Raw genomic sequence first — 12,654 nt, 5'->3', positions numbered from 1 at the left:
GAGAGGAAGTAAGGAGGGAGAAGACTTGAGTCCACATTCCAGTATCTTTAGGATCATGACTCCTTTAAGAACTGGCATTATGGATAAAAAATGTATTCTGTTTACTTGTAACTGTGCTTTCTGACAGTTGAAAGAAGAAAGCTGTGGTTACATGGCTGTTTCACATTAAAAATCTGGTCACATAGTGTGGTCATTTGTTTCCTTTTGCCATGTCATCTGTAGCACATACATAATTTTGTTGAAGGGGATGTGGTGTAACTTTTCCTACAGATGAATATAGCTGTAGTTGTTCAAGTTTATTTTAGTAATAACACCTGTGAAGTGACTGTTGGCTTTAATTTACAGCTGGGTTTCTCAGCCTCAGCACTGCTGACATTTGGGGCTGGATAATTATTTGTGCGGGGCCGTTCTGGGCATCGCTGGGTGTTCAGCTGCATCCCCGCCATCTACCCACTAGATGCCAGGAGGAGCCCCTCCTCCAGTTGTGACACCAAAAGTATCTCTAGGTGCCTCCAGATGTCCCTGAGGGGCAACACGGACCCCTGTTGAGAACCACTGATTTATAGCACTCCTTTCCAGTTTTTTTTTTTTTTTTAAATCTTAATTCTGTTTTTTGGTGTTGGCTGACTATTTGATATATTATGTTTACATTTTCCTAGGAATCAGTTCTTTTTCTAGTATTGTTTGAATGGTAGTAACTTCCCTAAATGTACCATATATACTTTAATTTACAACAATTTATATAATACAAGGCAATCCTCTGTTTTCCCAATATGAATATTAAAAAAAGAAGGAAAAAAGAGCCAGTGTTTGTGTAAACTTATAGAGACATAAATGGAAGTATAATGCTTTCTTATACTATTTAATTTGTTAATTTAAAACAAACTAAAAAATCGCATATTGTAATAAATATTCTAATAAGAAAGTGGCAATAATAATAGCGTACCATATAGGGACTGTGATAAGAGGTTTAAAATGACATAATGTGGGTAAAGTAACTAGACAGAATCTGGCACACAGTATGCACTAAATATTTGCTATGAATATGTAGCTATAAATATTTGCTATAAATATTTCTTTTCCTTATTACCACACTTATTAAATAGTTTTATTTAAACTCTTCGTGGTTGTCTTTGATGTTGTCTTGACATTTATCACTAGAGCTACTTTTTGAGTCATCTGTCACTGTTTTCCAGATGGTATTATCTTTAGTTCTGTCTAAACTGAGGGATAGCAGTTTTTGAATTTTGTGTTTGCTCTTCCTTATTTGCTATTTATTATCTCCACAATTAACCATTTAACTGTGTTGCTTTTATAACTGATTCAGAAAAGGTTTGTTTACAACCATATGAACACTTGGATTTATAAAGTCATATTCCCTGAAATAATTACAAAATCAAGATTAAATTTATACGGCTTCTTTTCTGCTGATTAACAGTGACCCAGAAAGTAGTATCAAGAAGCACTTAACAAGAGTTGATAGAATCAAAAGGATTACTTTTCGTGGTAGACCAGATCATTTTTGTGTTTCTTCATTACACATAAATGACCTTCAGTGTTTTACATTTATGTTTTCTGTGAATTGGATGTCATTTCATCTAACTGGCTTGGCTATAATAGGGGAGGCTGAGCAGTATGAGGAGAATAAGAAAACACTCAACATAAATGATGGTAGAGACTTTTGTTTCCCTCAAGCCACAGGTGTGTAGTTGCCACACACCTGAATGGTAGTATAGGCAAGGGTTAGCCACAGTTTAAGAAAAATAATCTCTGCAGTTCCTGTTTTTAATCTGAGCTCATTTATTTGGCTCACAATTAAGTATAAATTCTTACTTTAAATAATTTTTGTGCAATAATTATAATGGTCACAGAAAAGAGAAGCTCAGTGAGAGAGCTCTGCTGCTGCTAGCAATATAAAGGTATAATATCATAAATAAGAAAATTTGGGTTTGTTTCTTAAATTCTTCTTGCTTTGCATGTTTTAGTCTTTTAGTTAATTATTTAAATGAAGATGCCATTTTTTATTTGCTTTTATAGGTCAACACGATGGACCATTGCCCAGACAGCATGCTGGATTATTGCCAGAATCTCTTATTTGGGCATATATTGTCCAACTGAGCTCTGCATTGCGTACCATTCATACAGCAGGTTTGGCATGTCGAGTTATGGACCCAACAAAGATTCTGATAACTGGCAAAACAAGGTACTAGCATTTTGAGTTTTGGCTTCTTTATTGAGCATCTAACCTATGACAGCTTAGTAAGCATAGCATGATGATTTGTTTTAATTCTACCTTTTCATATATTCCATCCAGAAGAACTGCCGTGACTTTGAGTTCATTTGTAAGTTTTCTTAAAATGTTGAATTCTTAATAAGATGCCTGGTTATTAACCAAGATTGTGTGAGGGTTTGGGAGGTATGTATGGTTAAGGTTGGGGGGATAGCAAACAGTGTCAGTACAACTTTTCTGTGTACAACTGTGGTTCTCACATTTTGTCACGAGTCCCAATATTCTGGAGGGCTTAGCATAGGCTGTTGGGCTCCACCCCCAGTGTTCTCATTCAGGAAGTCTGGGGCGGGGCCTTAGAATTTGCATTTCTAACAAGTGCCTGGGTGACTGATGCTGTTGCTGCTGATTGGGTTTCATGCTTTGAGAACCAGTGATAAAGGGTTAAGTAACACAGACCTTGACTTCACTAGAGTTTTATTTGAGTTGCTGAAATTTTGAGAGTTGTCTTGGGTAGCATAGCATAAAGAGCTTAAGGTCTAGTACCAGGTTACCTGGGTTCATATCCTGGCTCTGTTAGTTACTTAATTAACATCTATGTGTTCAACAGTCTGTGAGACAGGTACTATTATTATCTCCATTTTCCATATTTGTAAGGTACCTGCCTCATAAGATTATTGGGAGGATCAAATGAATTACTACATATAAAATGCTTTGAATGTGCCTAGTACATGTTAAGAAGCTAACTAGTCCTCTTTTCATGAATAACTAATAAAGAAGCAGCTCGGTTTGGTGAAAAGACCACTGGCCTGGTAGTCAAAAGATGTGTTATAGTCCTGGCTTTATCCATTCCTGACTTTTATAACCATAGGCCTATCAGTTGATGTCTGTGATGTCATCTCTAAAATGGTGATTGATAGAGGTTATGGGGGGTAGGACAGGAGGTAAGACCGGATAGGATTCTGAGATCCCTCCTAATATCATAAGAAATGTTCAATTTCCAGTAGTATATAATTTTTTTTAAATCTCATTTTAATTATTTTCTTTAAATTTTCTGGTCTTTAAAGGTTGCGAGTAAATTGTGTTGGAGTTTTTGATGTTTTAACATTTGATAACAGTCAGAATAATAATCCATTGGCATTAATGGCTCAATACCAGGTGAGTAAGAATTAACATGGATACTTAATAACTTAAGGCTTGATTTTTTTTTTAAGATAAATTTTGTTTATTTTAAAGTTTTTCAGGGTTTTAAGTCTAGATTTCAGTTTATGCTGGGGGTGGTCTCTGTGCAAACTTTGAACATGTATTTTCTTAATCCCTGTGCTGTGTTTAGTGTAGAGCCCTTATACGTTGGCATATACAGAATTAATGACAGTGTCAGAGACTCCAGCTGTTTGAATGAAAATGCATTTATTTGACAAGGAAATTTGTCCTCAGCATAGATTAAAACATTAATTAGTCAGCTGAATGAAATATATTAAATGACATTTTACTTTTTTTTCACTTTTTAGTGTGTTAAAAATCACACCTGTTATTTTTACTTTTAGAATAGTTGTCCCACTATCAATCCAAAATTTTTATTTTCAAAGGAAAATTTTTGTATTGCTGTTTTCTAAATGATTTTTTTTCTTTTGCTTAACCAAAACCTATCACTCACTTCTTGTACATTATTAGAATTTGGTTATAGTCTGACTTCATCATAATATTGTGGACTTAGGTCCCATTTTGTTCTTAGCTATTTAGTTTTTATTTCTTGATTAACACAATGTGTAGCAGAGTAAGAACCTACCTCTGCAAGGAGCATTAAGTGTAGTTGCTTTTGCTTTGATTACCCTGTGCAAGTAATGTAGCTATTTAAAGTAAATACTTCGTATCATTCAGTTCGTATTCATATTTTTTGCAGGGTATGCAGTTGTCATTTTAAGACAATGTTAGTTTCTTTCATGTAAGAAATCTTTGTTGTTTCTGAACATGTATTTACTTACAGAGGTTTGATGTAAGGCAGAATCTCTTGTTTACATGGAGAAGCAAGGAGGAGAATACCTTCCCTTCCCACTGTCCTTCTCATTTCATTCTCTTTTCTTGAAATCTTTGAAAGATTTAAGTTCACTTTATGAGACAGAATTTCAGAACAAAAGGAAAGGCCAGAAGGAGAAGTAGAGTCCAGGTAGTTTTTAGTATTACAGTTGATTCATGCATAAACCTCTTCCTTTGCTACTGGACCGTGGACAGTGCAGTCCCCAGACTTAGAGCCACTCATCACATTCAGTTGTATGCAGCCTTTACCCAGCTTCTTCCCCTCTGCTGGTGCCCACCTACCCCCAGCAGCAGCCAAGCTGTTCTGGTTGGTAGCGCCATCTAGTGGGATCTCCATGGAAGAAACTGGCTACCCACCCTCCCAGCCCCCAGCCCCCAGCCCTAGCAGCTTTCTTCTGCAGAAGGGAATTTGCTCCCTCTTTCTTATCCAGGTTGGTTGTTTCTTAGCTGTTTTCCTGCTTATCTTCTGTCTTATACTTAGTGCCTAACTAATTGGCTCTGAAAATTTTTCTTCATAATCTTTGTGCTCCTGAAAGTGACTGGTTATTGACTGTTAAAATACTAGTGATCTTTATATATCCAGGAAAATAATATTAAACTTTTAAAGAGAAATCAGACATTATTTAGAACCAGTGCCATCAACCTCTATTGCAAGTATCTGGAAACCCCATGTTCCCAGTTTTGTTTTTTACGTGCAGTCTCACGGTATCTCTTCAGTCTCTTCTATTCTGAATAGTTCCTTTTTCTTTTTAATTACTTGTATAAGATAAGACTAGTTTGATTTTGCTTTTCTGTGAGTATCACATCAGTGTTGTTTTCCATTTTTTATTTGCAAATGTCCGTTATTGGAGTTATATTATGGGTTGTGTAGTTAGTTACCTTGAAAAACAACTCTTCATAAGAAAAAATAATCCCAGAGTTTCAAAACAAATAACTTTAAAGTAAGGATTTGGGGCAACTTGGTAAGTCAGGAACTGCCTTCATTCATAAACGTGGGCTACTTTCAACCAGTTGTCACCCTCCCTTTATTTTTCAGCGGTAAAAGTTGTATCAGGTTTTCTTTTCTTTCCTTTTTTTTTTTTTTTGGAGTGGGTATATATGTGTAGATTTTCCATGTAGCTTATAGAGTAAGGTAAAGGAGAGAATTAAAGGTAGTCCCAAACGGGGGATTGTGATTTCACAGAGAAGAGGGTATATGAGAAAGGAGTGCATTGTTTCTTGTAGTCTATTTTTCATAGTCTGTTTCAGACACGTGAATAGAGACTGACTTTCAGTAAAATGGACATAAATAGAGCCGTAGATAGAATCAGAGAAAAATCAAGAATCAGGAAGAAACTGAAAATGAGTTGGGGGGAAAACCTCCAGAATTCAACAAATGGGGGGCAAAGCCAGATGGAGGTAAGAAGCAAAATAACAAATGGAAAATTATTTAGCTGGGAAATAAGGAAAGGAGAGTTACTGAGTTTTTACGATGTTAAACTCTCTTAATTAAGCAGGACTTCATTAACCTCTTTTATTTAAAAAGATCAGTTCTAATTTAGTCTGGATTATGAGACATGTATACTCTATTTCTAAAAGTGGGTATTCCCACCTTGAGTCAGCTTCAGAAAGGTGGCGTTTACACTCAGAATCAGATGGCCTTATTTTTTATACCCATAACAGTCCTTCAGCTGTCTTGCACTTTGGTTTTCTTATCTCATAACAGGGAATAACGGAATGTTCTAGGTGGGAGGTTTAGTTACAGCATCAATTCAGGGTGGAGCTAAACTGAAGATTTTACTGTTTGAGGGTTGGGAAGCTGTGTGTTGCTACATGCTGCTGAAATACTTAAACAATAACAAGCTTAACTTTGCTGATGACATTGGACTGAAACACTTGTAGAAATTTACAGTTAGCTTTTACGTGTACTGATTTCTCTCGATCAGCATTTTTAGGATTTCATTAATATAACTGTGAATGTTTTCCTTGATCTTGAGAATGACCGTGAGGAACCCTTCCTGAATTCAGTCACGGCAGAGCCATCCGGAGAACAGAAACGCCACAGTATTCGCGCCCCTCTCCTTGTCACCTTCCCCCCTGCCAGCCTGGGCCCCTAACTCTGCCACTAATGAAGTTTCAAAGTTTCTCTGGCATGAATCCTTGGCATCTCTTTTCCTGATAGATTCAAAGCTGTTTGTCTAATCAGTTCTTCCGCTGATTATAGGATCTCAGGCTCAGCGTCAGATTCATATGTGCTAGATTTGGATAAAGTTTTAAATTTGAACTGTTTAATGTTAATAATGGAGTTTGTTTTCCTTTTATTCTTTACTATTTGGGTAGAATGTTGTTAAGGATAGCTGTATAGTCCTAAAGTTTCATTAGTGATTGCCTTGAAATACTCACCTGATTTTGCAAATACACCATTTATAAACTTCCACGAAACCAGTGATTCTCAACCCTGGCTGCATATCTGAATCTCTTATGAAGGTTTGAAAAATACCAATACGTATATCTTGCCCCAGACTAATAACACCAGAAGAGGATGAAGGGATAGCCACTGGGTGACTTTTTGTTTGTTTTTTGAGCTTCTCAGGTGAATTTTAATGTAAAACTAGGTTTGAAAACTCCTATACTAAACCAATATTCCATAAATAAACATGTATCCAATAATTCAGATGAGATCTCAGATTGTGAAGATTTATGTAAGTTTTCTGTAAAAATGACTTCAGATGATTTCATTGAACTCTGAACTACTCCATTGTCTCCTAGGCATGTGATCATTAATAGTTCACCTGCCAAGCAGGGCCACCTGGGGTGACCGTTCTGTTTCCTGGAGTTTTAATAGGTGGTAGAGAGCTTGCCTCAATTCAGCCAGCTGTCTTTTAAAAATTCCTTTTGAAGGAAAGCCTCAGAGTGGGAAATCTTAAAAAAAAAAAAAAAAAGGGTAGGAAATCAGGTGGTTACAGAGCTCAAAGATCTTTTATAGTACAAAACGGTCTGTTTGGAAACAACGGCAGATGGAATGTCATGGGGGTTTGCAACATTGTCAGTGTCTAGGGAACCTACTCTGAAATCAGGTAATGCTGCTGCTGTGTTTGGAATAAGGGAATTACTTTTCTTCAAATGAACTCTCACTATATTTTGTGCATCATGGAAAATGAGAAAAGTGCCTATCGTGAGTGATCACTGTAAAGCAACTAACTATATGGTAACCAACCTCAGATTTCTTGTAATAGTAAGGATATCAGCTCTATTTAAATATAAAAATTTAGAAAAAAAATTTAAAGCAGCAGTTCTGCAGTTGGCATGTGACTTGCTTCAGGTAATGTTTCTTAAAGTACCCCCCAGAACTGCCTTCATTAGAATTACCTGGGCGCTTTAAACATGTTGGGCCTGTTCCCATACCTCCTGGATGAGAATCTGGGGTGGAGCAGCTCAGAAATGGTCTTGTTAATAAGCTCCCAGGTGACTGATAAGCTCCAATACCTGGGAACCTTGTGCTGAGTTCTTCAGCTTCTTTGTAAAGATGCTTTTTCCATGCAGGCAGTAGTGTCAGTGTATTAAATTTGTACCTATAAAAGAAAAATTAAAAGTTATATTTATTCTTTCATGTCAGCAAGCAGATCTGATATCATTAGGAAAAGTTGTGTTGGCTTTGGCTTGCAACTCTTTGGCAGGAATTCAGCGAGAGAATTTACAGAAAGCCATGGAACTGGTGACAATCAACTACTCCTCTGATCTGAAGAATCTGATTTTGTAAGTTTTAATATAATAATCATATGAGATAAGACAGATTTTTCATGAGGGCCTTTTAACAGTGATTTTATTTTAGTTTCCACTATTTAAAATCAGGCAAAACATAATTAAACAACTTTTAATTTCTTTGTTTTTATTGCTAAGTATGTATTTCTTGGAGTAAATACATAAACCATCACTTCTCGGCCTTTTGGCTAAGATCAAGTGTAAATTCATAAACCAGTGTGTTTAAATTAGTTATTGATGTTGTAAACATTTGGCGAAAGGCTAGACCCTGTAAAGCTGCATTGGTATCTATGAGCTACATATGACCTTTTAAGTTTAAATGAATTAAAATTAAATAAAATTTAAAATTCAGTTCCTCAGTTGCACCGGCCACATTTCAAGAGCTCAGAAGCCGCATGTAGCTTCTGGCTAATATACTGGACAGCGTGGACGTAGAACATACGCATCATCTCAGAAAGTCCTATTAGTGCTGCTCTCCAGAGAGACCAGTGTCTTTGTAAAAGCTGTCATAAGTAACCTCACGTGCAGCCCGGTCCTGTGCTGTGTGGCCCAGACACCTGTTCCAGAAGGCACGTGTGTGAGGTCCCTATGCTTCTTTCTCCTCCTGTGTCTTCATACTCCAGGGAATCCTTGAGCATAGGTCTGAAATGATCTTGGCTTAAGAGAAGCCATGTGGACTGCAGTCACAACAGTCTAAGATGGGTCTGACATCGGGGATTCCAGGGGATGGGCAACCATAACCCTTATTATAAGTTATTCAAGAGAACAGATGCTAGGAAGTCTCTTTTGAAATTTTTTTCTATGATGTTCTAGAAGCAATTAGAGCTTATTGATCCTTTTCAGTCTCTTTTAGCTTCCAGCTGTTCCTTCTGATCTTTCTGTGTAACCCTGGATGATCCAGTTTCTTTTTGGACTAGCCCTGTGGTATGGAATTGAGGGATGGAGGATGGGGCTGCCCACCTGTGCTTTGTTACGCTGGCATAAGTGTCCTGCTGGTGACAGAGCACTGGAAGCCAGTGGTTACCTGGTTCCTTTTAATAATCAAATAAGTTGATTTCTCTTTTAAATAAAAATATTTGTTTCATATATTTTCACAGCAGTGATTTCTAGCTGTAGCTTACAATACCTAGGATGTCTTAAATAATCTCGTTATAATTTTCCTTTTTTAAAAAAGTGAGAGTAAAGGATATAAATATAATAAATTGGCCATAAGTTAATAATTATTGAAACTGGGTAATGGGTTCATGAGGATTCATCATATAATTCTCTTTCCTTCTACAAATGTTGCGAAATGTTCCTTAATAAAAAATGAATAAACAAAAAGGTCATACTTCCATACTAACCAATAACTAAAATATACAGAGTAGTAAACTGTGTATCATGCACTTTTGAACTGATTGATATGAATTAATTCACCTAATTCTTCCAATAACCCTATAAATTAGGTACCATTATTAGCTCCATTTTAGAGATGTCAAAACTGAGGCTTGAAGATGTAAAGTAACTTGCCAAAAGTCACATAGCTTATACATAGTTAGTACACATATACTATACATAGTTAGATACAAATATGTCAGTAATTACAGATGAATAGCCAAGACATAGATTATCCACATGAGTTTATAACTGTTCCTTTATTCAGCAAAAGAATGCCTACTATATGTCAGATGCTGAAGACACTTCTGAATAAGATGAACAAAATTTCCGTCTTCTGGAGCTTCCACCCATTATAATGGGGAAGACTTAATAAACATATAAACAAGTAAGATGTTTGCAGATAGTGATAAGTCCTATGGAGAAAATAAGGTCGAATTATAAGCAGAGAGTGAAAGATTAGGAGGCTGCTTTGATGAGAATGGTTAGGACGTGGCTTACCTATCAGAATAAATAGTAAGAGATGATTGATAATCATTGTATTCTGACAGGTGGCCTTTTGAAACGTGTAATATTTTTCTGCCTTAGTTATAATGATAGAAGAAATTGATTCAGTCTTTTCTGATGTGTGTTAGTGCATGAAGATTTCTCAGAAATAAATATACCATGACAGGTGGTAAATGAGGTCACAGAGCAGGAGACAGCTTCCTAAAAAGCTGAGGCTTATTTAACGTATCAAAATGGAAGACCTAGTTTTAGTTTCAAAAACTATTTTTGAAGAGCAATGGAAAAATTTCCCCATCTACAATCACCCCCATTTCACCCCTCCAAAAATATTTGTAACAATCTTTTCATCTCCCACTATTGTAAAGAAGGGTTTGAGAATGGAAATATGGTAAGTCTAACTCTACCCAGCTTTCCTTTCTCATTTTCATAATAGTAAAACATTTAGAGAAAGAGACATTTTTACAGTTTTTTCCATTGGCTCTTAAAGTTTTCCAGAGAAAAGAAATATAACTACTAAGCTTTAAAAATGAACTCGACTTGCATGAAAAAATTTTTTCCGAAGTTGTGCACACTAACATGCTGGCGGCAGCAGTGCCCGTGTGCTTGGGGGTTGTGTTGTTTTGTGAATTGCGTGGTTGGCATTCAAGTGATCCTTCTCTATTTTGGTTAGATATTTGTTGACTGACCAAAACAGGATGCGAAGTGTAAATGACATCATGCCCATGATTGGTGCTCGATTTTATACTCAATTGGATGCTGCTCAAATGAGAAATGATGTCATAGAGGAAGACCTTGCAAAGGTAAAGTGTGTAGTTAAAGGAGTGTGTACACACCTGCATCTGTGTGTATCAATAGATATAAAACAGAGTAATTACTGTGCTGAATATAGTACACAGCTGGCTAAGATTGTTTGCAGATATTTTTGTCCAAACTTAGTGTTCCGTATTTTGATTTCTTAGGTCCTCTGGGCATTTGCTTTGTTCTTTTTTGTTTGCGGCTTTGCTACAGTCATGAGACACAATCTTGATTTTTTTTTTAATGTGAATTACTTTAATAATTCTTAAAAATGGACAGCTGTAGGGGGCAAGGAATAAATCACAAGCTTGTGATTACCATACACACACTACTATATATATATATAAGATAGATAACCAACAGGGACCTACTGTATAGCCAGGGAACTCTGCTCCATATTCTGTGATAACCTGTATGAGAAAAGAATCTGAAAAAGAGTGAATATATGTGTATGTATAACTGAATCACTTTGCTGTGCACCTGAAACTATCACAACATTGTAAATCAATTATAATCCAATAAAATTTTTAAAAAAGAAAAAAATGGACAGCTGCATAATCTTCTTGAGTATTACTATTGAATGAAATGGACATGTTGTATTCAAAAGTATAACCAGAAGGTGGGGATATTAAGATTTATTGTTTAAAGGTAATATTGGTACAGGATACCAGTTTTGTAAACTTTTGCTTTTATATTCAGTTAGCTGGAACATTAATATTCTCTCTCTTTTTAAAATGTTTTATAGGAGGTTCAAAATGGAAGACTGTTTAGGCTTCTAGCAAAATTGGGAACAATCAATGAGAGGCCGGAGTAAGGATTTACAGTATTTTACAATGTGTTTTCAATCAAGGGCACTATTTGGCGTAACAAGAATGAGTATACCTTATTCTTACTGGTTTTATCTGGAAAAAGAAAAATTCTCATGTAAAGTGACCTTAAGCCTATTGTTAGCCATTAGGGTGTGGTTTTCTAACCACAGCGTACGTTGTTGTCCTTAGGGATTTCACACACACACACATGCGAACAGAAAATACACTGTGTTAGAAATCTCTGTTGTGGTTTGCGTACGAGGGTGCATTTTCTGCCTGTCAGTACTGCCTCTTCCCTGTCTCCTTTCTGAAGCCTGTTCAGTTCAGGTTACCTTGGTCAGATTAGATACTTCAGATGTTTCTAGCCGTTCTTCTGCTAAAGTGCATTATTTATAGCTGTCGTATCAGTGACATTGGAATAGCATCACCATCTTACATTATTTGTTGTTTAGTTCTGCCTTGTTTGTAAGTTAACCATATGTTCAAGAAAGAAGCAAGTTTGGTGTTTGTGCGTTATACCTGTCCAAGACAGGTAGAACAGTAGTGCAGCTGTTGTGACTGTAGCATAAGTTGCATTTCAGGATTGTTACCTCTGTTAATAGAGATAGGTGACAGGTAAATATCATTGCTTGGGAGAACGTTTTGACCACAAAATTTAAGTTCCCTTAGCTTTCTTCAAAGTTAAAAGATTCAATTAGCATTTTCCCTGATGATTTTTCTGAATGAAGAGAACATGACTATATGTTGAACCATTTAAAAAAGACTTTTAGCTGCTTCTTTCTGGCATTTATCTCTTTTATTTAAAAAAGTATAATGCTTAGAGTGCTGTTCCTTGATTTTTCCTTCAGTGTTTAAATTTTTCTTCAATTTGTAACTCAGCTAATGACTTTGTCCTGTGGAAGATGAGGCTTTCTCTCTCACACCCCCTTCCCTTAACTAAGTACACACACATTGTACCGCTTAACCCATGAATTTTGAGATAAATCTTTATTCAGTGTTGGCATTGTTAGAACAAGGTAAATATTGTTCGTAGCTGCCTTGCATAGTAAATCATGACTGTATTTCCTTTCTTTTGTATTTTGTTTTTAGATTTTTGTTTTCCTGATGTTAATTATTGTCTTATATAGAAAACTAAACAAGTGAAAAAATATTTACCACTAGTTC

General features: G+C 36.1%; 1 protein-coding gene and 1 non-coding gene across 13 annotated transcripts in view; both read left to right on the top strand.

Annotated features, from left to right (window-relative positions):
- PAN3 (poly(A) specific ribonuclease subunit PAN3) overlaps positions 1–12,654 on the top strand; it is a 116,150-nt gene that overhangs the window by 93,931 nt on the left and 9,565 nt on the right. For 7 of the 12 annotated variants that reach the window (XM_067713599.1, XM_067713595.1, XM_067713592.1 and 4 more), the window contains 5 exons: positions 2,038–2,203; positions 3,295–3,385; positions 7,860–7,999; positions 10,557–10,686; positions 11,427–11,491. In XM_067713599.1, coding sequence (XP_067569700.1) covers positions 2,038–2,203; positions 3,295–3,385; positions 7,860–7,999; positions 10,557–10,686; positions 11,427–11,491 — 592 coding nt within the window. Of the gene's footprint in view, positions 1–2,037; positions 2,204–3,294; positions 3,386–7,859; positions 8,000–8,848; positions 10,687–11,426; positions 11,492–12,654 lie in introns of those variants that run through there. The other 5 variants (XR_010937009.1, XM_067713597.1, XM_067713596.1 and 2 more) reach the window with 5 other exon arrangements.
- On the top strand, positions 8,174–8,363 carry LOC137211496 (U2 spliceosomal RNA). The gene has a single exon (XR_010937104.1). It is a non-coding gene; the product is annotated as a U2 spliceosomal RNA (small nuclear RNA).

The sequence above is a fragment of the Pseudorca crassidens genome, chromosome 18 (genome assembly GCF_039906515.1).
Source record: "Pseudorca crassidens isolate mPseCra1 chromosome 18, mPseCra1.hap1, whole genome shotgun sequence".
NCBI classification, from domain to species: domain Eukaryota; kingdom Metazoa; phylum Chordata; class Mammalia; order Artiodactyla; family Delphinidae; genus Pseudorca; species Pseudorca crassidens.
The sequence above is the reverse complement of the archived record's forward strand: the minus strand, read 5'-3'. Positions and strand labels throughout refer to the sequence as shown.